The 25,237-nt window shown below is 53.2% G+C and overlaps 8 protein-coding genes across 8 annotated transcripts; 4 read left to right on the top strand and 4 right to left on the bottom strand.

The window, feature by feature from the left end:
- Positions 1–117: 117 nt before the first annotated feature.
- On the top strand, positions 118–1,131 carry AB675_495 (uncharacterized protein; the record flags this gene model as incomplete). The annotated part of the gene is made up of 2 exons (XM_018145134.1): positions 118–733; positions 941–1,131. The coding sequence occupies 2 exons, from the start codon at positions 118–120 to the stop codon at positions 1,129–1,131; spliced, it is 807 nt and encodes a 268-aa protein (XP_018005836.1).
- Positions 1,132–2,636: 1,505 nt separating this feature from the next.
- On the bottom strand, positions 2,637–3,281 carry AB675_494 (uncharacterized protein; the record flags this gene model as incomplete). Its single annotated transcript, XM_018145123.1, has 1 exon — positions 2,637–3,281. The coding sequence occupies one exon, from the start codon at positions 3,279–3,281 to the stop codon at positions 2,637–2,639; it is 645 nt and encodes a 214-aa protein (XP_018005388.1).
- A 3,783-nt stretch (positions 3,282–7,064) lies between these two features.
- On the top strand, positions 7,065–11,234 carry AB675_493 (Lactose permease; the record flags this gene model as incomplete). The annotated part of the gene is made up of 8 exons (XM_018145113.1): positions 7,065–7,257; positions 7,306–7,319; positions 7,571–8,275; positions 8,324–8,694; positions 8,740–8,801; positions 8,975–9,283; positions 10,693–10,717; positions 10,781–11,234. 8 exons carry the CDS (start codon positions 7,065–7,067, stop codon positions 11,232–11,234), a joined length of 2,133 nt encoding a protein of 710 aa, XP_018006014.1.
- Positions 11,235–11,387: 153 nt separating this feature from the next.
- AB675_492 (Vegetative incompatibility protein HET-E-1) lies at positions 11,388–13,061 on the bottom strand (the record flags this gene model as incomplete). Its single annotated transcript, XM_018145102.1, has 1 exon — positions 11,388–13,061. One exon carries the CDS (start codon positions 13,059–13,061, stop codon positions 11,388–11,390), a length of 1,674 nt encoding a protein of 557 aa, XP_018005564.1.
- Positions 13,062–13,804: 743 nt separating this feature from the next.
- On the top strand, positions 13,805–15,550 carry AB675_491 (putative 4-coumarate--CoA ligase 1; the record flags this gene model as incomplete). The annotated part of the gene is made up of 1 exon (XM_018145091.1): positions 13,805–15,550. One exon carries the CDS (start codon positions 13,805–13,807, stop codon positions 15,548–15,550), a length of 1,746 nt encoding a protein of 581 aa, XP_018005469.1.
- Positions 15,551–16,370: 820 nt separating this feature from the next.
- Positions 16,371–17,081, top strand: AB675_490 (Phosphoribosylglycinamide formyltransferase; the record flags this gene model as incomplete). The annotated part of the gene is made up of 1 exon (XM_018145080.1): positions 16,371–17,081. One exon carries the CDS (start codon positions 16,371–16,373, stop codon positions 17,079–17,081), a length of 711 nt encoding a protein of 236 aa, XP_018005651.1.
- Positions 17,082–17,544: 463 nt separating this feature from the next.
- On the bottom strand, positions 17,545–18,450 carry AB675_489 (Protein PRY2; the record flags this gene model as incomplete). The annotated part of the gene is made up of 1 exon (XM_018145068.1): positions 17,545–18,450. The coding sequence occupies one exon, from the start codon at positions 18,448–18,450 to the stop codon at positions 17,545–17,547; it is 906 nt and encodes a 301-aa protein (XP_018005911.1).
- Positions 18,451–19,881: 1,431 nt separating this feature from the next.
- AB675_488 (Ras guanine nucleotide exchange factor A) lies at positions 19,882–23,196 on the bottom strand (the record flags this gene model as incomplete). The annotated part of the gene is made up of 1 exon (XM_018145057.1): positions 19,882–23,196. The coding sequence occupies one exon, from the start codon at positions 23,194–23,196 to the stop codon at positions 19,882–19,884; it is 3,315 nt and encodes a 1,104-aa protein (XP_018005614.1).
- Positions 23,197–25,237: the final 2,041 nt, after the last annotated feature.

The following is a 25,237-nucleotide window of genomic DNA, read 5'->3' as shown; positions in this document are numbered from 1 at the left end:
CCTTAGTGCCCAGTCGCTCCTTTGGACGCCGTCCTTCGTTTCTTCGACACCTTCGGGTTCACTCCTCCCCTTCCTCCCAATCTCACCAAACAACCTCTGCCTCGAAATCTCGATACAATGGTCAAACGCGCTGCCATCCCTGTGGCGGCCTTCGCTGCAGGTGCGGCCGCCCAGAGCACCACCACCACCACCTACTCTGTGTGCCCGACAGCGAGTACCGTGACGGTCACGCTGCCATCCACCATCACTTACTGCCCAGGCGCATCTTGCAATGTGACACCTACCCCGACCATCACCGCCGCGCCGACAAGCATCCCTCAGGGTGGCTACATCTCTACCATCCTCGACTGGACTTTCACCGGGTCTGATGGCAAGATCACCGAGCTGCACGAGTACGCCACTGTGTACCCAGCACCTTGCAGTGCTGGCCCAGGCATGTGCGGTGCTACTTACACTATCACCGAGGAGTGCCCATGCACTGCGCACTCATCAGGCTACATCCACCCAGACTTCACCACGACCCTGCACACGTGCGACATGTGCGGTCCAGGTGGCAGCCCAACCACGTATACTGCGACCGTGCCTTGCAGCACCGGAGCCTATGCAACAGTCACACCCAGCATGGGTCCATGGGCACCTTCAGGTGGTAAGCCTGCTGGCCCTGATGCCTACTGGGCACAAGGTGGTGCTGGCGGTGCTGGCGGTGCTGGCGGCAACGGTGGCGATGCTGAAGGTGCCGGTGCCAAGGGAGGCAATGGTGGTGCTGGCGGTGCCGGCGGCAATGGTGGTGATGCTAAGGGTCCTGGTGCTATGGGCGGTAACGGCGGTGCTGGTGGTGCCGGTGGCAATGGTGGTAACGCTATGGGCGGTGGCAAGCCTGTCGCTCCTGATGCTGCCGCTTCAAGCGGTGGTGCCTGGAACGGCGGTGCACCACCTGCAGGTGGCGCTCCCAGCAAGCCAGTCGATGCCGAGTCAGCTGCCCCCAGCGCAGGCTGGTCAGGCTCAGGCGCAGCACCATCCGGCACCGGCAAGTCACCCGTCGGAGACTACAAGGGCGCCGGCTCCAAGGCTGCGGTTGCTGTTTCATCAGTGTTCGCCATCGTTGTCGGTGTGCTCGCCATCACACTATGAGTTTGATGCGCCTGTTCATCTGCGAAGCATTGTCTTTCACGTATCGCCATATACATAACAGCCTTCACACCACCCACATTCATATCAACACTATCGACACTTCGGCCACGCATCCGCCATCATCTGAGATCTTCCGCACACCCACATCCAGGATCCGCATCACGAACATGACCATACGAACAACCACAACCAAGGAGAGCACCAGCAGCAGAGAAAAGGAGAGACGGAGTGACGCGTACCGCAGAGGCGCCCTATGAACGTGCCTCTCGCTCTATTCGTCTACTCACCCTATGCAACCGGGGGCGACGCCATCACTTCTGGGGATGACACACAATATACGAGACAAGCAGAGAAGTCTATGGGTCGCATGCATCGGTTGCAACACATTTCCTTACAACAGCACTCATCTATCAACATTCGATTCTACACGCAGGGGCCCCGTCGGAGTGGTGTTTTTTCAGCCTGTTTCTCTCCCGAGGCTCATAGAAAAGGGGACGCTGGTCGGGATCAGGGAAACAGGGGCGGGTTGAACCCCTCGAAATCATGTCTACAACCATCCAAGCGCGCGTGTTCAGCCAAGTCAGTCAGTCAAGTCAAGTCAAGTCAGCCAATGCATTTATTTGTTCAGTCACAAATCAAGTCTTGAGGGGCTTATGATTTTGGTCCTTCGTAACATCTCGTTGTTTTCGTGTGAACCGCTCCTGCTGTGGTGATCTGTTCAGGGGTAACTTCCGCAGCGATTGAGATTGGGAAGTTTGGCAGGGCAGGCGTGTTTTGTTGCTTTCGCCGCATTCTTCGGCATGTGGGAAGCTCGTACTTGACAGCATTCCTTGTGATGGTGCACTGAACTCAAAATACACGGCCCACTTCTTCTAGTCTTCGCTACCCTGCGGACGCTTTGTCGGCTCCATCGACAGCACCGCGTTTGGTGCAGGAGCGACTGGTATCAATGCCAGAGAAGGAGGGTTCTGTGCTTGATAGAAAGCCGATGCCGATTGCGCTTTCCGTCCTTTCTTCGAGCTGGCATTGGAGCAATCTGGCAGCAGGAGCAGCGTCTGTCTCGGTTGTGCACTTGCGAGAAATTGGCACCGGCGTGCTATCGCCCATCACGAACCGTCCCATGTCGGCCTGTGAGCTTTTTGTCGAGCGCACTGACGGCTCTGTCCCAGTCATTGACCACTAACAAGTTTGCTGTTCGATTCGGCGACGGACCGTTGCGAGTGTTGGTTGTTGTGTCAGATACCCACTGCTCCATAGCCGAACACACTAGTCGGCCTCGTGTGATCCTGGGGGGGTTTCCCCTGCTGGGTATATTCTCATTCCGCCGCGGGTGCTAGGGTTTTCCAGGCTGCCCTTGAGACGATTCATTTCTTCCTCGAGTTCTTCGGCTGGACAGTTCTGCTTTGCGAATTCGAAGTCTACCAGCACAGTGTCGTGTCCGTCTCGAGCGAGGAAGTTGTGTTTGTTGATATCACGGAGTTTGATCCCAAGCTCGTGCAGACGTCCTAAAACTTTCTTGCAGCTCTCAAAGTCGTCGGGTCCCGCATGTCTCGCACCTTGCACATATTCGAGGGCGAAGCCACCACTCGTCCTTTCTTGCCCTCGGTAACGTGACCAAGAAATCTTGGTCCGATACCGTGGCCATTGATCCATTGATAGGCAGTTGTCTCGATCTCATTCGATCCGACCTCCCACGGCCAATTTGCGACTTTGATCACTACCGGCCCGCCTTCATTCAAATCGGGGTGTGTTGCGATGTGAACGCCTGGGTGTAGGTATTCCTGCTCTGTGAAGTCCAACTCATTTAGGAGCAACGGATGCCAGACATTCTTGACGCTAGGAAACGTCACTTTTTCTGTTGTTACGAAGGATATGTCGCCTGTCGAAGGATCTTTGGCTACACGACCTTGGTTCCAATCTCCGCCAGGAAAAGTTGGAAGAAGTCTGCTGAGCAAAGTGGGCCCATAGTTCCGATCACCCTCTGGCTCATCGCAGAATATGCCTGGTGCTGTGGTCACATATTTGACATGGTGACCATCAACGACGCAGCGATAGTCACTGTCCTTTGTGTCATCCTCATCCATAGTGGTGAGACACTCGAGGAGACGGACGTTTGGGTTTTTGGTGCCGAGTACCAAAGTGGTCGACATGTTGAGTATCAATACTAAGGCTGCGGACGACAGGAGACGTGCTGCCTAATTGTCGAAAGAGGCCTCAGGTTACAGACGGCTGCGTCGGAGGTGAGCGCTCAACAGAAAGAGCGCGGTCCAGATCTGCTGGTGGCACGATGTTGTGCTGGCGAGCGAAGGGCACTACAAAAATCACACCTGCAGTGAGAAGGCTGAGGTACTCAAGTATGCTTCGACCAGGCTTCGATACCGAAGCAAGAGGGACCAATCGGCTGTTTGTTGAAACGTGGAAGCGACCGAGGCTAGGCCTTAACGGTTTTCTGTCATGGATCAACCAATCAAGTTCTTCCGGTGACAGGTCGAAGCACACAGTGAGAGCCGCTCAATTACGGCTCAACTCAATGATCCATCATCATATTTCGTGCGATCTTGCGAACGCCTCGCCTCCGCCTGAGCGACTCCTTTCAGAACGACAATCAATCCAGGCCTATGAGAACGGCAGCGCAGTCGTCAACAAAAAAATCGACCACCAAAATGCCTGCCAGCGTTGGTCAGTCGCAGGCGTTGTACCGCCTTGAGTCACGGCACATGGCGACGTTTGATAGGTGGGGTGGGTATGTGGTATATAGCATCGCTGCTTTCCACCACACAGCATGAGTGGCTCACCAAGAACACATTCCCATCGCTCCATCCAAGTCAGATCGGTTGCAAGTGTGAGTCCAGCGTACACACTATGACACATGCTCAATCTGTCCATCATGATCAAGTACTGAGGCGCTGACCATACATCTCACTGCAGATCCAGAGCCTACAATACCTGTACGGGACCCACTTCCACTCAAAGCTACCACTGGAACGATAGAAAACTCCCTCCACAATGTGCTATCAGTACTACTACGAGTACTCCTGCGGATGCAAAGTCAAGGGCAAATGGAAGCCGTGTAAAGACCGAGACGGCACGGCTACCAAATGCACATCGTTGACGAAGCTTGCGCCGGACCAGTTGGATTACCAGTGCGCCAACTGCGAGCCTGAGGTAGACAACAACGTAACGCTAAGAAAGAAACCTAAGTCGTAGCTGAGATGCTCGAGAGCAACTTGGCATAGCGATGGCGCGTTTCTGTTTCTGTGTCAGGTCGGAGCATCCAGCGTTGTTTTGAGAACGGCCGGAGTGATGCGAGATGGGCCGCAACCATACGACACTCTCCGCAATTGCAGAGGGCCACTTCTTCCATATTAGTACTGCACTGGCCGGAGTCGACGAGCCTTGAAGCGTTACAGCTTCTGAATATACTTATCTCCACTGAAGCTTCGCATACCGGTCCGTTGTCTCGAGGTCCCTTCGTATGTATATCGTTGAACATTTCGTAAATATCTTGCCCTCTGGAGATTGACGCAGTGCCCGACCAGCACCCTAGAAGCTCATGTGGTCCATGGCTTCACTCAGGTGTCCGTTTTTGAGGACTGGCTGGCATGTGAATAGTTGATAGCAAGTTGTGTGACCGTGAAGCTCTCGAAGGCACCCCTGAAGTACATAAGTATCGAGACACCCGTCCACTCTTTCTCGACTCTGCATACCTTATCAAATCCCTGAGTGGCTCTGACATGTAAGTTGGGACAAATCCATCACCTCCCCGAGATACATTGACTGATTCGGGTTCTTACCTAAGTAAACCAAACTCAGACCTCACCACACATCTCCACCTAGTCCTCCCGCACAATCACAACCATCCGCCACTAGCATCAATCCACGATTCGACACATCCATCCACGACCAAACACTTCCAACCACCATGTGCGCCCAATACTCTTGCACCTACTACTGCGGCTACAAAAAATCCGAGGAATTCTCACAGTGCTTCCTTCTCGCGTCTCACCACCATTCTCAGATGCGATCCGGTCGAGAAGACTGCTTGTGGCAGCAGACCTGGTCTCTGTTTCACCTGTGCCGTGAAGCCGGGCCTGAGCGGCTGCGGCGATTGGACTCAACGCACTCTCTGGCCAGGAGTTGGATTGCATCGTGAAGCCAGAGGCGATACTGGCGCCGGCGGACAAAGAGACGATGCCAGTCTAGGGATGACTTGGACGCGAGGAGAGCTGATCGCGCGAGCTGGGTCTCTGGTGCTCGTTCCTGGGCACGTTGAAGAGACGCGTCGCGTGAGATCATTTCTCCACCTGTCGTGAGTGACGTAAGTGAAATCCATCCCGACAGAACCCAGCTCTGCCAGTGGTAATAAGTAATCTGCAAATTTGTCGTATTCGCAACAACAACGGACCTACTTCATCTGAACCTGCCGTCACGTCAGTCGAATAGAAAAGACGACGTCAGCAGCTCCAACTGCAAGCGCGGTCACCCTCCAAGGATGCCACGCCATTCGCGGCGAAATAAGCATTGGACTTCCAGTATCAATGACACCGAAATCGAATGCAAGAAGTCGACAAGGTGGCAGCAACGATGATCTTTGAAGCATCGGACATCGTGCCATCCGTCGAGGTTCCAAGCACATAGCGCCCCTCCTGGACACCACTGGTTCACATCAAACTTGCTGGGACCGCGCCTGTTGACCAGCAGGTTTCAGCTACCGTACTTAGCCTCAACTGTGAAATGCACGACCCGATAAGGCCAACACTTCAAGGTTCTGCCTTTAGAACCTGGAGTACACAGGAAAAGCGAGCATCGGAAGTAAGGATCCGTCGTCCGGCGCGACTACGCTCTCTATATGGTGTCTCCAGCTTTTCCTTTTCACGTCTGTGATCACGCTGGTCGACACATTTCGCATGTGCGCTACAACCATCTGATTCGCTGTATTGACCTCCAGCAGGACGTCTGTCGCTACTGTCCAGAATTTGTTGCTTTTGAGGCCACCTCGCATCGAGTCGCAAATCCTGGATTCGGTGAAGCACTCGTACATTGTCACCTAGCGGTGCTTGGTGTGCTCCAGAGAGCAGCCACGTTTGTGATGTTACAGCACCACGCGACGTTCTCAAGCTCAGTTCGCTTATTCGATTCTGCTTCTCCCGTGGGTGGACGCTTATCAAGTGTGCTCAGCATCTTTTCAAGCTCGAAGCAGACGAAACTCGCAACCTGTCGTCGCTGAAATCTCGAGTCCAGGATGTTTTCCGCTCCTTTTTTTAGCCAGCACTGGATTAACGCGACGGATGAAGCTTGCTGTAGCGCGTGTCTGCCGCAAGACATTTCTATGGGCGCTGGTTATTGGTCTTCCCTCCGGAACTGGTTCGAATTGGACAACCGCGGTAGATATCGGAAACAATCAGCCTGAATCATAGCCAAGATGTTAGGATTGCTCAACTGATAAGCGTTAATTCAAGAACCGTACAGCAACTGACTCGCCCAGAAGCCGACAGTTCTTGTCGCGTGTAACACCAATCCCACACCGGCAACTGACCCCATTTGGTTGTGGGGATGCTGGAGAGATCCCTGTCTGCCCTGACTTATAGATTGCGGAGAGCAGTCAGTTTCCCCACATTTGACCTTCTGCACTGGACCGTCGCTCTCTTGCCGACTTGGCTCTGAGGTAGTACCCAAGGAAGAGGAAAAAGACAACGCGACCACAGGTATGGAGGCCACCTTTCCAAGACCTTGGCCAATCAACAATCTGGCTAAATGCAGGGAGAATGTGAATGGGCCTCGGCCACGCGATATATATGCTGAGGAAACGATACCTCGTGCTCAGGTCTTTCCTTAAACATCAGTCTGACGGTCAATTCGCCCCGAGGACACTGCTCAGTAAGACGGTCAATTCGCCCCGAGGACATAGCTCAGCAACAACTTCGACCATCGCCATGGGTTTTCGCCTTGGGCCGACCAGGTTGAAGGCTGATGCCTCGCAGCGACTGCAGAAGCCCCCAAAGGGTCACTTCTTCTTCGCTGGGCAGGCACACCCTCGAGTGGAGTGGACGAAGAAGCCCAAATTGAGGAAGCTGTACTTCTACTGCATTATTCTCATCTTCGTCAATATCGCCAATGGGTTTGATGGTAAGCCTCACCTGCAGTAATGAGCGTGCTTCGTGCTGACTCCGGCAGGCTCAATGATGAATGTATGTCCCCCTTTTCGCAGACCTGAACCGGTAGACATACAGCAAGAAGTCTGGTCTGGAAAACGGAGATACTTGTCTCAGGCATTGGAGCCGTCTATCTTTCTGTTCTGCTGGACAGGTCTTTCCAACCTTCCCCACAATCCGTTGACGTTCAGTCCACAGATGTCTAACTTCCGCACGCCCTCCCCTTCATCGTTGCCCACAGTTTCCCAACATGCTGATTAAGACTGACCAATACTGGCGATAAACAGTCTCTGCAATCTCTTCCACTTTGGCAGGAGTACTTCGGCCATCCCACAGGACAAGCACTAGGTCTCTTTGGATCTGCGATGTCCCTGGGCTCAATTGCAGGCTTTCCAATCGTCCCATACAGCTGCGATCGCCTCGGACGTAAGCTCACTGTCATCATTGGCTCGTTGATCATCATTCTCGGGGCTGGTCTTCAGGCTGGTGCGCTCAACTACGGCATGTTCTGGGCTGGACGCATTATCCTGGGTCTGGGAATGGTACTGTCGACCACTGCAGGACCACTCCTTTGCGCCGAGATCGCACACCCTCAGGATCGTGCAATCATCACGACTTTCATGGGATGTTCGTACGCCGTCGGCTCTTTTGTGGCTTCCTGGGTCACCTTCGGCACACTCAAAATTCAGAACAATTGGGCGTGGAGAACGCCCTCGCTTCTTCAATGCTGGGCGACGATTGTGGTCCTGTGCGTGATTTACTGGATCCCGGAGTCTCCGCGCTTCTATATGGCCAAGGATAACCACGACATGGCGCTCAAAATTCTTGCCAAATATCACGGAGAAGGCGATGAGCATGATCCATTTGTTCAGCTCGAATATACTGAGATCAAGACCGCTCTCGCCATGGACAAAGAGTTTCAGCGCAACTCCGCGTGGCTCGACTTCCTGAAGACCAAAGGCAATCGTCATCGTATTGCTCTGGTCATTGCGGTGAGTCTACATATCTGCCAATCTAGATCGTACTGACTGCTGCGATAGATCGCCGTCTTCGGACAATGGTCTGGGAACGGAATTCTGGCATACTACTTGAAGATCGTGCTTGATGGTGTCGGAATCAAGACTCCTAACCAGCAGCTCGGCATCAACGGAGGATCAAAGACCATGTCGCTCCTTGTCAACTTGGTCATCGCGTTCTTCATCGACCGTGCCGGACGTCGGCCAATCCTCATGGCGTCCACTCTCGGCATGACTTTGTTCCTTTGCATCCTTACAATTTGCAGCGCGACCTACGCTGGTCAGCCAACAGGTGGCAAAAACATTCATCTCGGTCGCGCCAGCGTTGCTGTCATTTACATGTACAACTTCTGCTACAACTTGAAGACCGGAATGCCCCTCACCTACACCACTGAGTAAGTGCGCCTCTGATGCTGAATGGCATCGCTAACGATTGCCAGAATCATGCCTTACGGTCTCCGCGCTAAAGCCGCGGTGGTTGGCGGCTTCGCCACAATGGTCTGTAAGTCGCTCTCGGACAGTCCAGATGGTACCCGGAAATGAGCTTTACATTGAACGCTGAACGCTGCCGAGGAGAGCATGTCTCGGACGAACAAAGAACTGCTCTTCATAAGCTTTCAAATCAGTCTTCAACCGTGTACCCATTTCCTGAAACGAAGCTAATGATGTTCGCAGGCGTCTTCTTCAACCAGTTCGTCAATCCGATTGCCCTTGCAGACCTTGCGTGGAAGTACTACATTGTGTATTGTGTCTTCCTGGGCTTCGAGATCTGGTTTGTCTACTTCTTCGTGGTTGAGACTCGCTACGTGCCGATGGAAGAGATTGCCAGGTACTTTGATGGAGAGGAGGCTGATGTGGTTGGGTTGACACATGCGCAGCAGAAGGGTGTTATGGCCGAGGAGGGCACTGCGACTGAGATTGAGGACAAGAAGGCTATCACTATGACGGAAGTCAAGCGAGTGCAGACTGGTCAGTGGACAGCAAGTAAGTAGCAAGTCGCAATGACAACTAGCGATGATCCGAAAACGGTATGTGGGTACTGACGATGGCATATGGCCGTACGTTGTCTGGACTGCTTTATCTGCCGAGCAATAATACGATAAAAACGTCGCTGTCTCCATGTATAATAGTCCCGAAGCCATTGCTGTAACATTAGCCCATGACCATGCCAATTCTGCTTGTCGGCAAGACTCCCGACTCCCGTGGTCGTACCTACCGCAGATGCCAGGACCCATCTAAATGCAGGCGCTACTTGCAAACCCCAAGACAGAATGTAAGCTGCATGCCGTTCCAAGGTTCCCATCGCCAGGCGCTCAGCGGTCATCCAAAAATCGAAAAGAAATGATCAGTCAGTATGACTCTCCCTCGGGGAATCGAACCCCGGTCTCCCGCGCTCGTTATTACTCTTCAGCGAATGACAAGCGGAAATCATGACCACTAGACCAAGGAAGATGTTTGCCAGTGTGTGGCAATTGGAGTGGTTTGTTGGCCGAAAATTGTGACAGATGTACATATATATTATTCGTCTCTTGGGCGCCCAGCTAAGACAGATTTCGGGGAAAGAGCAATCACCTTACCATCATTCTTTCTCTTCACACATCGCTGCTTCTGTCGGTCATCGAGCTAGTCATCAATGGTCCCGAGATTCTCATCTGGCATCACAGGACAGCCAGTCTTTCCTTCGCCGAGTCCCAAGTTCGAAGTGCCGCGTGGCAATCAAGCCCGCGGATACGAAAGCCAAGCTGAACACTAAAGTGCTTGAGCTGAAAGCCCGAAAGCCACTCAGCGAGGGAAACCTCACGCTAGCGAAAGCCGTCATGCACGTTGAAATGTTGACAACGCTGCTCAGGTAACGCGGTTACGCGGTAACGCGGTGCAATGAAGTCGAACATTTATTTCTGTTCTGGGGGCTCCCACCAGTACAGCCATTTGGTCTTAGATGCATTCTGGACCACCTCGATCAAATACTGCCTACTACCTAGGTATTATTCATCGCCTTTGAGAGCCACAGCAGTACAGCGACGGAACACGCTGATCTATACATGTATTATTTGACGCGTTCGGTCTCCAACAAACGCTATGCCAAAAGCTCTGGTCCTCAAAAGGCATAAGCACGAGTATTCAGAGACAGAGCAGGCTTATCGATCCGCTCTTGGTACTGGTGAGTATGGACTCTTGTGTTGTCAGGTAGGCGTCAGGGTTGACCGTTTTCGAAATTCAGAGCAGGGAAACACTTCCTTCGATGAGCGAGTTCGCAAGGAATACCGATGGCAGTGAGACTCTTTCACGCACTTGGTTTGAGATGACCCGCCTAAGATGAACGACTAGCACCGTGCAGTACTGGTTCGTCGCGACGCTAGCGAATGGTTTGCTCTGGGCACAAATAGTCATAGGAGCAGCATTGACCGCACTTGGAGCGTAGGTGTATTCGAGCTCGCTATGCGCCGAACGTTACGCTTACACACTTTCTACACATCACAGCACCAAGACCGCAAGTGCCCAGACTGCAGTGATCTACCTCGGCGCCGCCAGCACTGTCATTGCAGGTCTCTTGACGTACTTTAAATCGAGGAACCAGCCCAATCGTGCACGTCAATTCCGAAACGCCCTCCGCGGAGTACGCAACAAGATCGACGACAAATCCCACGAGCTACATGGTTTGACCCCGGAACAGGCGCGGGCAGTCGCGGCTGGTATTATTAAGCAGTACAACCAGGCACTTGCTGAGGCAGCTGCAAATTATCCAGATCTCTGGGTTACGCTTGGCGATCTGAAGCGATGGCTGCCTACTGATGACCCGTTTCCGGATCCAAAGGAAGGCGACGGCAAGGGAAAACCTGGGGCAACAGGTACTGAGACTGGTCGGAAGCCGAATCCTCTGGGGCAACAGGGAGACGGGGACTCGATCCATTCGCAGCATTCTGCGCCACCATAGCACGAGTCCGGGTGTATGCTAAACCGTTGCCATCGAGTCATCGGGCAACAGCGTCCACAGAAAGTGATGGTCACCGAGGACTTCGTGAATGTCAGCACATGAAGAGCATCTTCCAGGATACATGACGCGCCTTCCACGGCTCCGAACGACTTCTCAGAACGCCTCGCCATAATTATCGCTCAAGGATTGATGGGCAGTCCTCTGTGACTCAAGCTTAACACAGAATATGTCAGACATGAACCGAACACACTCCAGGCTTAGCGAAGCAGACACAGTCGTCTTCCACCGACCGTGTATAATCTCCGTGCTGTTGTCCATCGAAGCGAACTCAGGCATACGATCCTGGAGCTCCCCCATACTTGTCGATTCTGGAGCCGTGTTGAGCGAGTCAAACAGCCAATTGATGCCCTCAGCAGTCTTATCGTCCTCGACTAGTAGCGTCAATTTGAGCTTGCGGGTTTCGGTGTAGCTGCAAATAACCACCATTTGCACTGCTCCATTAATGCCGGTAACGAAACGCGCCGCGAGAGGTATAGGATGTTGACTCCAGAACCGCAATGAAGGCTTCAGGAACACACGGTCGTTACGCTCCCAAAGGCTTTGTGGCTCCATATCCAGCCATAAGAAGTCGTCCAAGGGCTGTTCTTCCGGCAAATGCACGACGCGAGATCGATATCGGCGATACAGGTCCCATATCTTAGAATCCTCTAAGCCAGAAAGAACGAAGAAATCCGACGTCGTCTCCAGACGCTCGACGACGACATCAGATTGGACGGTGTCAGACTCTTGATCCCGTGCAAGCCTGAAGCGTCCGTCTCGAGCGAAAATTCCTGGGCCAATCTGGCTCAGTGAGACTCGTACAGAGCATTCATCGTTATCGTGGTAGTCGTAGCCCAAACGTATTGTCCACGTCCAGTATACGTCGCCGTCCTGTACTCTTTGGTTGAGATCTAGGAGCAGCCCGGCAGAGAAAAGCAGGCCTTTATTGGTAATCGAAAACTGCAGGAAGTCGAACCCAGACACAGTGATGTTAGCACCCTCAGAAAAGCAAGCTGGTGTGGGTGCGAGCATTGGCAAGAACACTTGCGGTCCAAATTCCTCTTCTGGATCCCAAGCGAAAATGGTCAGGTCGTTATCGCGCTTGATGATCTCCTCCTGTAGTCTGCGAAAGGCATACAGTCCCTCGCCGTAGATGAGTGGCATGTGGACGTCAAAAAGTCCTAGGAGACAGTACGCTGCGTCTTCGGTGCGACGAGTCTTTCGCTTCGCTGCCCATGACATCCTCGCTGCCACAGAATATTCCAGGAACGAAGCTGTTCCAGATATGACTTCTAACGGGATGTTGGTGGCCTCGCCTATACTCGGAGTAAGGTCTTCTTTCGATCCTATTGCTTCCCAATCGCGATTGAAGAAGAGCGTCTTGTGTGGAGCGATCAACTCTTGCAGGGTCCAGCCACGAGTAAACCATCTACATGAAGATAGGTCTGTCGACCCAGGCTGTAAGTCTTCGAGCCACGCAAAGCATACATCTGCGTTGCTGTACCAGGCAAACATGCTGTTTACTGCTTCGCTCAGCTCCGAACTGCTCGACTTGTCGATCGAGACAGTATCGATCCATGCATACGATAAGCCATGTTCCCTGGCCAAGCGGCATGTTTCGCAGATTTTCTGCCAGCCTTGCTTTGAGGTAGCATCATGGTAGAGAGACGCGATGTCGCGAAACGTGACTTCTTGATCGCCCCACGTATGGGATAGGATAGCGTACAGGGGAATCTCGTCACCTGTGAATTCTCGAATGCGAAGGGTTGTCGTGTTGATAAGCCACATGGTCAGGGGGCTCACACTGGCTCGTTATATGCATGGCATGGTCACAACTTCTTCTGTGTCCACTTGTGGTATCGCAACTCTTCAGCCAGACAGTAGCGAGGTGCTGTCCGACGTGTTGCCGTCATCAGGCTGAGGCTGGCAGGGCAACTTAGCCAGTCGTGCTGTGGCGTCACATCCCTGTCCGCTTGGGAGACTCGCCTCGAATCGCGCCAGGGCCATACTTATCTTCGAGACTTATGTTCCTGTTTTACCACGTATGTGCGAGTATGCGACGACGGCGATGTCATCTTCTTGCATCGGCCAACCCGCCCGAGACTCTACCATCTCTCCCTACAAACTCCGATGACGCGGAGTTACAGAAGGAGAATACGAGGTGGCAGTGACGGGTCTGATGCCAAGGAACCTCGGTTCATTGATACTAAGGATCGTGATTGGTTTCGCGAATCACGCTACATGACGGCGTATGCCTGCTCGTTCCGCCGCTGGCCGAGATCCGGGGCTGGGTTTAGCATACATCATGAAGTTAAAGGGTGCTGCTTCAGGCACGCCAGCTTCATACAACATCGAGTTCACAGAAGGAAATTGACGACCGCGCGATTGGTAAACACATTGCATATATGACTAAGGAGTCTGTACAACGCTGCTCGGAACTTCGCCGGACGTCTTAGAGCTTCGACAATCGCAACTGCCTCAAGCTGGCCTGCCAAGCTGCGACTTCTCAGACTCCATAGCAGCTTCCCACGATGCCCATCGAATCAAAGTATCCAAATGTCGATCTCCAGGTCAAGCCGATCTACGACTTCATCTTCCACAACCCAGCTCAGGCTTGGCCCGACAGCAAAGTGATCTTTCGAGACGCAGACAACCTTTTAACCAATACACTCACCTTCGCACAAGTTCGCGATGCAGCGAGCTCATTCGGGCGGGCGCTGCAGTCACAATTCCAGTTCGGCAAGTCGGATACTTTGGCCATATTTGCGCCCAACGATGTCGAGACACCGATCGTCGTCTTCGGTACACTATGGGCTGGAGGCGTTGTGAGCCCAGCGAACCCGGGCTACACCGTGGACGAATTTGCATACCAGCTCAGAGACAGTAAGGCAAAGGTCGTGGTTGCGCACGCTTCTGTGCTCGACACTGTTCGAGAGGCATGCACGAAAGTTGGCATCGATGAGTCACACATCCTAGTTCTTGGTAGCCAAAGGGATGGCAAAGGCGGAGCAAAGCACTGGCAGGAGATCATCTCGGATGCAAGCAATCCAGGCGCGAAAGACACCAGGCCAAAGATCGACCCCAAGGACGACCTGGCTTTCCTCGTGTACTCGTCGGGCACTACTGGCAAACCCAAAGGCGTCGAGCTCACGCACTTCAACATGACAAGTAATCTCCAGCAGATCCAAGCCACTGAGGGTGGGAACATGAGCTGGGATGGCACGGCGAGTTGCCCTGGCATTCCGGATGCGCCTCGCGGCCGGGGCGATGTCATCCTGGCTTGTCTGCCGTTCTTTCACATCTATGGACTGAACGTGTTGATCCATCTTCCACTATTCACAGGTATCGAAACTTTGGTACTGACTCGGTTCGAGATAGAGAAATTCTGCCGGCTCATCCAAGACCAGAAGGTCACATTCTCATATATCGTTCCACCAATGGTCTTGCTTCTCTGCAAGCACCCAGCGGTGGAGAAATACGACCTAAGCAGCTTGAGGATGACCAACTCAGGCGCAGCACCTTTGACGAGAGAACTTGTTGAAGCTGTCTACAAACGCAAAGGTGTCCGTGTAAAGCAAGGGTATGGACTGAGCGAGACAAGTCCTACCATTTTCCAGCAGCGCTGGATCGACTGGGACAAGAGTGTTGGCAGCACTGGTAGAATGGTCCCAAATCTGCTATCAAAACTATGCGAGGTCGGATCTGAGGAGGGAAGCGATGGCTCGAAGCCAAAGGAAGTTGGCCTTGGTGAGACAGGCGAGCTATACGTCAAAGGTCCAAATGTATTTCGGAGATATCACAACAACGAGAAGGCAACGAGCGAGTGTGTAGATGCAGAGGGATGGTTCCGGACGGGAGATGTCGGCCATATCGACAAGAACGGCGACCTGTGGATCACTGACCGAGTCAAGGAACTGATCAAGTACAAGGGCTTTCAGGTCCCGCCAGCTGAACTCGAAGGCTATCTAGCGGACCACGAGCTCATTGACGACGTTGCCGTTGTTGGCGTCGAGAGCAAGGAGCTTGGCACAGAAGTCCCGAGAGCGTATGTTGTACGAAAAGGTGGGCCTGACGCTGTGCAGAAGGGTGATGACGAGAAGATCATCAAGTGGTTGAATGCGAAGGTGGCCAACCACAAGAAGCTCAGAGGAAGCGTCAGATTCGTGGACGCCATACCGAAGTCAGTCTCCGGGAAGATTCTCAGACGTGTGCTCAAAGAGCAAGCGAAGAAGGAGTTCAAGGAGTTGGAAGAAGGCAACTTGAAGGCCAAGCTGTAATCTGCAAACCAGGATACTGTATCACGCGGCGATATTGAGCGCTTCGGAACGGCTGCCAGGGGTGTCATCCGGCGTGATGTTGTGCCTAGCTCGTCACCCGGTCTGCCTTCAAGCGCGTCTGCCAGCGCCAGTCCTCCCAATATATATATCAAATCCTATGTACAGCTTATGCAGATGGTCCAGAGCACGTCCTAGGAGGTACAATTCCGAACGATTTCGGGGCAATAGATACGCATCATCTGCCGGTGCTCACCTGCATGCAAACCCTCACCGCAACGTCATATCGAGATGGCTTTTGTGCTAGCACGCTGCAATGCAATGCAGCTCGAGATCTGCAGCCGCCCGGTTCCCCGGCTGCAGCCGCCTCAGAAGTCTCCCCACCTGGGATCAAAGTTGGACAGGTACGCGCACTTTTGCAAGATCTCAGTCTTGCTGTTGCGAACAGCAGCTCGTCCACCTTATCTATAACATGCTGTCATATCTCCCAAGCTCCGGTTGCCAGCAGCCTGTACCACTTTTGGGTGCTTGAGACATAATACCTACTAAGCGACGTTTCACCCTGCCAAATCCAGTCCGGACGCCGGGCATTGAAAATCCCCCGCATACACTACAAAAGACACATGCTTGAACCTGCGAACCTGCTCGACTGCTACAAGGTCCTTCCTAGCACGTTGTCAGTCCCTCAGGCCCTCTCAAGCAGATTCAAAGCATGCTCGACAGCCACCGCTCATACCACAAAGTAGACCACCAGACAGTTCACGTCCCTATGCAGCCACTGTCTCCCACCACCTCTCGAGCCTCACGAACCACCCGCTACACCATGTCGCAGCCCTCTGACCAAACCCGCAAATACTCCAACTCGACCGTCTTCAACATCACCGTCCTGATCTCCGGCTCCGGCACGAATCTACAAGCGCTCATCGACGCCTGTAAGCCCGGCTCCTCACTCTCCAATGCCCGTATCACGCATGTCATCTCCAACCGCAAATCCGCATACGGACTCACGCGCGCCAAAGAAGCACGGATTCCTACTACATACCACAATCTCGTCGCCTACAAATCAAAACAGCCTCAGGACAAAGCCGGCACCCAGAAAGCCCGTGAGCAATACGACGCCGATCTCGCGCAGATAATCCTGACACACATCCCCTGTCCGGACCTTATAGTCTGCGCTGGGTGGATGCACATCCTGTCCAACCCCTTTATAGCGGCCCTGCAAACGGCCTCTGTGCCTATCATAAACCTCCACCCTGCCCTGCCAGGGAAATTTAATGGCGCAAACGCTATCCAACGAGCGCATGAAGCGTTTCAGAAGGGTGAGATAGCGGGCACTGGCGTAATGATACATCATGTGATTGGCGAGGTCGATATGGGAGAGCCAGTGGTGGTGCGAGAAGTGACGTGTATCAAAGGGGAGGCACTAAGTGATCTAGAGGAACGAATACATCGGGTGGAATGGGAAGTCATCGTGGAGGGGACGAAACGGGAGTTGGCGGTGCTGGAGAAGGGCCGGCGGGAGAGTGCGTCGTGATCACTAGCTGTTTGTGAGGACGATGTTTGTGTAGAAGGGGAGCAGCCTCTCCTTTGTATTACACAACACATTTTGGACATGTCGAATGACGGAGACACGAAATCCAAGCGTACTCGAAGACTATATGGGACTTGCCCAGCGACAAGCATACAGTCCGCCCAGTATTGGCACTTAGAGCAAGCACTGGTGAAACCTCTTCATTGGGCATGTAGCCTGCCTCGAACGAAAATTCCATCCGGGGGACTTCGAGCTATGCTTTGTCAACCGGCTTGAGGTAAGGCGAAGGCCAAGGAATATAAATGCAGAAATCCCGGACGTCAATGCACCTGGAGCGGTAGCACTTTCCGTCACGAAGTTCAAGGCATAACAGATCGTTTTCTGCGCCAAAAGATCTCAACATTGAAACGTCTTTTGCTATACCATTCACGTTCTCGAATCTTCGTCACAACTAGTAGCAGACGCCTCACAAGCCCCAAGCCGCAACAGCACTCACTACAAATGCGCCAACCATCACGATGCCCAGCCCAGTCCTTCTACTCACCGCATTATTCCCCTGCTCATCGCCTCCGCCACTGGCATCCCCAGTCTCGTTCCTCACGCCTTTGATCGCATCTGCTTCCACCGCCTGCCACCCCTCCGCCCCACCACTCCTCTCCGGCAACACATTACTCACAAACAACGCCTTTCCCCCATCCGCACCCCCATTCATCAACACATTCCCCGCCGGATAATAATCACACACCACAATCACCCCATCCACCCCGTTCTCCCCGCCACAATCCGTCCACCCACAGCCCACACTCACCGTATCCCGCCACACCAACTGCGTGAAATGCCCCGTCGCCTCAGTGAACCCCGTCGGGTCGTCCTTGTCGAAATCGTAGTCGAATTCGGTGACCTCGTTGTACCACGCGTCGATGCCCGCTGTGAGGTTGGCGTACCCCCGCGCGAGGTTCTCGCCGTAGTTGAGCGAGCCGAGTTCGGGGTTGTGCGCCCAGATGCACTTGGTGGAGTAGGATTGGGCGAAGGTGGCGAGGGAGGTGTTGTAGGTGAGGAAGGGGGCGGAATGCAGGTAGCGGTAGAAGTTTGTGGTGTTGAGGAGGGTGTTGTGGAAGAGGGTTGGGTCGGTGTAAGTGTCACTTAGGTCTGAGGAGGTGGAAGAGGCAACGGGGGCGGTGAAGGTTTGCGTGACGGTTGAGGAGGCTGGGAGGGAGATTGTTTCTGTGACGATGCTGGTAGAGACGTCCTGGGCAAGTGCTGGTTGGGGTGTTGTGAAGAGGAGTAGTTGGAGAAGAAGCAAGTTGCTCCTGTGCCTGCTCCTGGTTGCAGCGACGGCGCAGACGTTCTGCCGCCGGTGTCGACCTTGCATGATTGCCTTGCTGGCGGCGGGCTGTTGTGGTAGGAACTATGGGCCAATCGTGCTCCAGTGGCTGGGTTATATGAGAAGCACGTTTCTTGAACACGCTCCTGACCGGGATCGTCCTGTCAGCGTATCCTTCACTATGCTTCTCGTGCCCTTCTCGCAGTACAACCTCGTGAGCCTGTAAGATTACCACACAGTACCTAGCCGTGCGCTGAAATTACATTTGCTGCTATCACATGCAATGCATCAAATGCGCCAAATACTTCGAATCCACCGAAAGCCTCCTGAATTACTGCTGTCGTAAATGCGAAAAGCGATAAATTGATCGTACTGCTATGCTGTTCCATAAACCGCGTAATGCCTGGTGAACGAGTGGTCGTCAGCCTCTACCGCGAAGACCGGCTGACTGGGCCTTATTGCGTGGCGCGCGCCCTTGTTCCCAAAAAATAGATGGCGATAAAGACAGATACAATCGATCGCTTCCTGCTGCGCAACAATGTCTTTCAATGCTTCATCATATCATTAAGCACTCTGTCTGTAGATCAAGGCCAAATCACAGCCCGAGAATGCAACGAGAAGGATGTATATGTGGTTTGTTCAAGGTACCTGCGTAGTCCTCCTCGTAACTTCGTAAGCCAACAACGTCATGCACGGTTCGGCTAAAACAAGGCGACGAGCCTGGTTCAGGCGAGCTCGGGATGCAGGGATGCAAGGGTTTCCGAGTCCCGGTTTCTTCTGCATGGGTGTCTCCTTTACCTCAATCACTGCAGTGTGCTGTGAGGGTTCGGAAGTATTACATACACAGAATGATCTCAAGCGGCAGCGGCAGTCGTTTCGATTGCACAGTGAAACGTGTCATTTAGGGGCATATCGCGGCCACCACATAGCTATTGGGTATCTCAATACTTGCTGTACTCACAATCAAATACACATTAATACCACATGCTCTCATTGTGCAAGGTGTAATGCCCGCCGCTCTGTCCAAAACGCCCTTTTCCTGTCCTGATCCGTTCTGCCTCACCGTAGTTGAGGCTTGTAGTAAGCAAAGAGGGTATCATATAGTTAGTGAAGGCCAGTCGCCTGGCCAAAGCATTTCTCAGCAACTCCGTCCTCCTTTCCTGTCCTGCCGTGCGAAGAGAGACTTTCGAGCAAAGACGCTATCTCCCAAGCCTATCGGTTGCTTTGTAGCGAGAGCAATGAGAAACGTTTCGTCGTCGTCGTCGTAGGTGTGGCTGCAGCACCATTATCATCGTTAGCTGCGGCGTTGCTCACCATCCCACCCCATTCTGTATATCGATCCATGTACGCGCTCTGGGGGCGTCTTCTTCGACCTTCAGTCGACTCTCCAGTAGGCAGCTTCTCTACACTGCTGGATTTTCTGAGCGTCCTGAAGCGATCGCGAAGAGGCTTCCCCATCTGGCGCAGTATAGAGGGCCCCTATTGAGCCGTGACCACTGCCGGACCTGACTTGTTCTTATTCAGTCCGCTCAGGTGAGTCCAAGCGAGCAGATCAAATTTGTCCCTAGCACTGCCGGCTTCGGGATTTGGACTTGCTTTTGGCATCTGCTCTCGTGGTTCCAACACCAAGCTTCGCCTATAGTGGTTCTGGTAGTTCTTCTCGTCGTTGCTGCGGACTTGAATGAGGCGATCCTGCATCCATGTTTGGAGCTCGCTCACTTCTTGGAAGCGATAAGGTATCTGAAAGCGCTGGAGATCAGAGATGAGCTTGGCCGTTCGCATGTGCTTGTCGAGATTGATGACCTCAATAGGACCATTAGCCGCATTGAGCTGTCTTGTGGCGGCGTTGCCGTGGTCGACGAAGGTCAGATCAGTCAGGTACATGCCAACGTACGGTATGCACGGAGGGACCAAGTTCTGAAGCCGATCACGAAAAGCTGAGAAGTTCCGTTCGAAATTTGTGATCTTCCGTAGCTCTTCAAGTGTGTTCTTGGTCTTCTGTGATACCTGATCCCAGGTCTTGAGCATGCGCGTGATGTTGGTCGAATTGAGGGCGGCAACGATCGCAAATAGAGACTCGTAGTTGTTCAGCTCAGCACACTTGTTTGCGATCTTAATCCATTGCTTGATGATGGTTGCACGCTTCTTGACATCCTCAAGCTGAAGCACTGACTCTGATACGAGGTTCGAGATATCTGTGGATAACCTCGAAAGTGCTCGGACATTGACTGCCAGGGAGTTTGATGTCTTCATCCATTCATTCGCCAGCAGCTCTTCAGGCAGTATCGAGCAGAACAACCCAGAAGTCTTGAGCGTGATTTGGCGGGCCAGCTCCAGCGGGTCGAAATCGAGTATAGTGACACCTGCGCCGCCCATCTTCCACGTGCGAAGAGCCGTCAGTTGACTTTTCGAAATGACAGGGTTTGGCATTGGCGTTGCCGGGTTGATGTAGGACGACGTCGAAGTACTGGTTCTGCCCATAGCAGACTGCACGCGTGGAAGAGCGGGAGCATGCGTTGAAGCGACAATATCGGATAGCTCTACCAGTCGCTTGCTCGCAGTTGGTAGCACTGGCGCGACGTCTTCTCTGGCAAAAGCGATGATTGCCGGAAGTGCGCTGTCATCACAGTCATGTCGCCAGTGAGTCTCGAGCCAGCCTTTGAGTGCATTGTAAACACGCAGTCTGACTGGGCCAGCTAATCGTTGAGAATCGCCAGCGTACCGGAATCGCCAGACCAATGCAGCCACGAAATCGGCTGGCTTTGCAAACAATCTGAAGGTGAGGTACACTGTCGAGACAAACAATGCGTCAGGTGTGCTGTCATGCGCGGTGAGTCGCTCCACCAAAGCATGTAGGGTGCCGCCGACAAGCTGTCCATCGCGATTATACATTAGTTCGTGAGCATAAGTCTTCTCGAGCAGGACTGCTTCAGCTTCGTCTTCGGGAGCATTACTCTTGACCAGAGACTCTTGCGATGAGAATGGGCCCAAGCTGCTGGCTTGCGAAGACATGACTGCGGTCGTAGCTGTCGACATATCGCTGTGTTCATTCGTGTTCTGCGACGACTCCGAAGCGCTCTTACTCGACGTCTTCATGCTTCTGATTAGTGATTTGTGTCGTAAGTGGCCAACTGGGATGGCAAACTCGTTCGACAAAGGACGGTCATGCTGAATGGGCGAATGAAGAGTCGTTTGTGAACTCGAAGACGGCATCATCGGAACGACGAGTTGCTCATCTGCTGGCGTTGGTGGCACGCTTGAATTAATTGTAGATGGTGAGTCACCGCGAGCTTGTTCTTCTTCACCAGGAATATTCAGCCAGGGGAGTGTTTGCTGGGCTTGTGCTGAGTCAATGTCCGCCGTCACTCCGGCGATCTGTAGACCCTGAACGGTTCCTGAGGCGGGAAATGTGCTCCGAGTAGGTGACTGCTGCTTGCTTGATTCGGAGCTTGCACGATCTAGCAGTGAAGGGTCGAGTTCGAAGTCGCCGGCCTCTTCGAGTACCGATCTCGTTCGAGCCACACAACGACCAGCCCCGCTCACACAATTTGTCGCAGCGTGGACGAGTCGCCTGTTCTCGTCCGGTCGATAGACCAGCTCGTCGTCCTGATTATGCAAGGGCAGAAACACTTGCTTGGCGGACAGAACGAGCTCGGTTATGGCATCGTACATGGAATCCTTAGATTGGTTCAGTGTTTCTGAGGAGTCGGGATTTCTTTCAATGACGAGTTCGACGATTGACAGCAGCTGCCGACACGACTTCACGGCTTGTTGTGTAGTGAGGAGAAGTTCCGAGGATGATCTTGACTGCATGTGAGAACCCAAGAAAGACGCCAGAACTCCCAGGAATGCATCGTAGGACTTATTGAGACGGTCGGAAGCTAGATGCAGGCGCTCTGCCTTGGATGCGTAGCTGAGGCGATGCGTTGTAGAGTTGCGTTTGCTCTGTGGTCTGGGAGACTGCTGAAGTGACTGATTTGCGAGGTACGAGCGTCGATTGATCGCGGCTGACGAGAGCTGCGACAGAGGTGAAGGCGAAGCGAGTCTCGTACTCTCAGCTCCAAGATCATCCAGACCAGATAGACTGCGAGAGAAGGCAATTTCTTCACCCCAGATGTCGAAGAACTTGACGGCGCGGGTCACTATCTTGAAAGCTTGGAGCAGCAGATCGTCCAGGTAAGTGTCGATGAGAGCTTCACTTTCAGGCGACAGTGTCTGGAGTTGCTTTCCGGACTTCACAAGCAAAGATAGATCAGATAAAAGGCCTTTCCGCATCCGCCGAATACCGTCGTGTTTGCGCACATTGGCAGACTCCCTTGTCAAGCAATCACATTTCTCCAGCAAATACCGCACACCAGCTACAAGACCACGCATGTAGTCCTTGTTCTGGAAGATGGCTGACCCAGTAGCATTGTTCGATCGCATTATGTCCCAAAACTCGGTCAAGGCGCGTAACAGAGGGCGCATGGCGGCATAGTCGTACGCCTCGCAATAGTTGGTTGGCAGCCACCCTCGCTCGCCCGTCTCCAGTAATGTTCCATCGGCCCATCCATTAGTATGTATCGAATGTATGAGGAGAATATCGCCTGAGTTGAGAGGTAGTGTGACGGTCGACGGCGACGGCGATGAGGTAGGCTGGAATGGATATGCAGCTCTCAGGTAGTTGTGGAATCGCGGCGGCCGGGTGGGCGGATCGATCGGCGGCTCTGCATGCTGGCGGGGATGTCTTGTGTCACCCAACTTGCGGATGCGCAGCGGAGCAACTGATATGTCGACAGAGGTATCTGACTGCATAGTCGTTTGCGAGTATTTCTCAATTGAGGTAGGCGGAAGTCATGTCGAGGTAGCAGATTCAAGGCCTCGAGAGCTCTGTCTGCTGGTCACAAGGTGGGTTAGTGTTTGTGTGTATGGCAAGCGACAGACGCCGCATTTGAATCGGAATGCAGGCAGAGTTCTGCGCGGCATGAAGAGAGGTCGAGTGGCATACCATTGGATGGCTCCCCCAGACTTTTCGCCCTTGCAACTCCAGCTCTGATGTTCGTGTCCTTGCTGAAGACTGAAGGATGGGCCGCAAGGGAGGCCTGGGAGGGCGACTCGAAGTCGTTGCAGTCAACTCAACGATTGGGTCAAAATAGTGGCTTGGACGCAAGGACCAACAATACCAGGCTAGATGGACCGGGCTCTCGAATAGCTCCGAAGGAGTGACTAGGGTGAGTTGCGCAGAAAAACAGCAAGGGCCGATTATAGACTATGACTGGTGATCGACAAAGGTGCAGAATATATGTCGACGGTGTTAGAGGTTGCAGGTGGTGTTCGGGCAGGGCGACGGCGAGGTGTGAGGGAGACCTGGAAAGGGAATGCAGGGTTGATGTGGATGTGGAAGAGTGGAATCACTGCAAAAAGTGAAAGTAGAAGCACAGTTCCAGAAGAGTTCGAGCTCAAGGCTTAGCTGGCACACCAGCGACACGGCTCAAGCGATTTGATAACCTCTGCTACTGCCGCTAACTCTACCACTCGTGGCACTACCGTCTTTTCGGGCTGTGCAGCCTGTGCTTGTTGCCTTGTCTCTCGTGTTCACCTGGAGCTGCATTACTGCTTTCAGCACTCATTTCGGAGTAATAAAATCCACCTCGACCACTATGACATCTATCTGCATTGTTCAACCTCTATCTCGACTGCTACGAGGAACGGCACCTGCTGGTGACCTGATGACGCCGTGCCTCTGCTGCGCCCGAATCTCTCACAATCCCAGTGTGTTGACTGTTCGCTTAATTCAACGGCGAGTTCATCTCAGACTGTGAATGGCGCATCTGTCGAGATATGGAAACCCTTAGCCCCCTGGTCACCTCGGGGAAGATGCTGAACCCCTGCCGGTTGATCTTGTTCCCATGAGACGATGCCTCATATGTCCATGGTTCCAGGCCTATGCTCCATTTCTCGGGACTGATCGCCCGCCGAACATGCACGTTGCTGCACTGTTCGGCACTCGTAGTACAGCTGCTTCTCGAAATGCTTCAACTACTGTACAATCGTCTCAACCTGAACTTCTCGACGCGTCGCTGCAGTCGCGACTGTCGCCTCGCGTTCTTGAAACCTTTTCTCTGCCACGCTGATCAACCTTCTGTCACAGGCGTAATAATAGCAATAATGATAGCCCTCAGAAGCATATTGTAGTCCGGGTCCAACATCGAATTTCCATATCATCCCAAAATTCTGAAACGCACCCCAGTCGCCTCGTCCATCACCAATCACAGCACAATGGCATTCATATCAAATTTCCACTCACGCGGGTGCTTTCGTCACCTCTCCATCTCCTGCATCAAAGCGCTTCTATTGTTCGTACTACAGCTTCGTATCACGCGACGATCACCTCTTTGCTATCAATGCGCTGCTGTCCGGCCCCCTGTTCCTTCTCTATCATAATTTCTTGACGTGAAATTGGGGGCCGGGGCCGGCGCATGTCCCTTGTATTTCGGACATTTACCTCGAATCGCAAATTTTTCTTCAGATCGACACCACTGTCCCGCGTCTCCATCATAGATGACCATCCATGTCTGCAGAAACGCGTAGGCCATATCGAGAACCCCTGAAAGCACGCGCCAGCAGTTCTGGGATGACACTGGCAGAAGCAACATCGATCTTGAGCTGTTCTTGGAACCAGTTCGTAGGGCTTGTGAACTCGGGGCCGGACCCAAACTTCGGGACGTGATTCACATGAAGGATGACAAGTTGACGAGACAGTGCTTCGCAATTATCCTAAGCGCCTTTCATGGCGCAAGATCAACGCTGCCGACGGCCTCAGACCAAACGCCTCCCGAAGCGTCTTCTCATGTGA

The sequence above is a fragment of the Cyphellophora attinorum genome (genome assembly GCF_001299255.1).
Source record: "Cyphellophora attinorum strain CBS 131958 chromosome Unknown Contig1, whole genome shotgun sequence".
Classification (NCBI taxonomy): Eukaryota; Fungi; Ascomycota; class Eurotiomycetes; order Chaetothyriales; family Cyphellophoraceae; genus Cyphellophora; species Cyphellophora attinorum.
The sequence above is the reverse complement of the archived record's forward strand: the minus strand, read 5'-3'. Positions and strand labels throughout refer to the sequence as shown.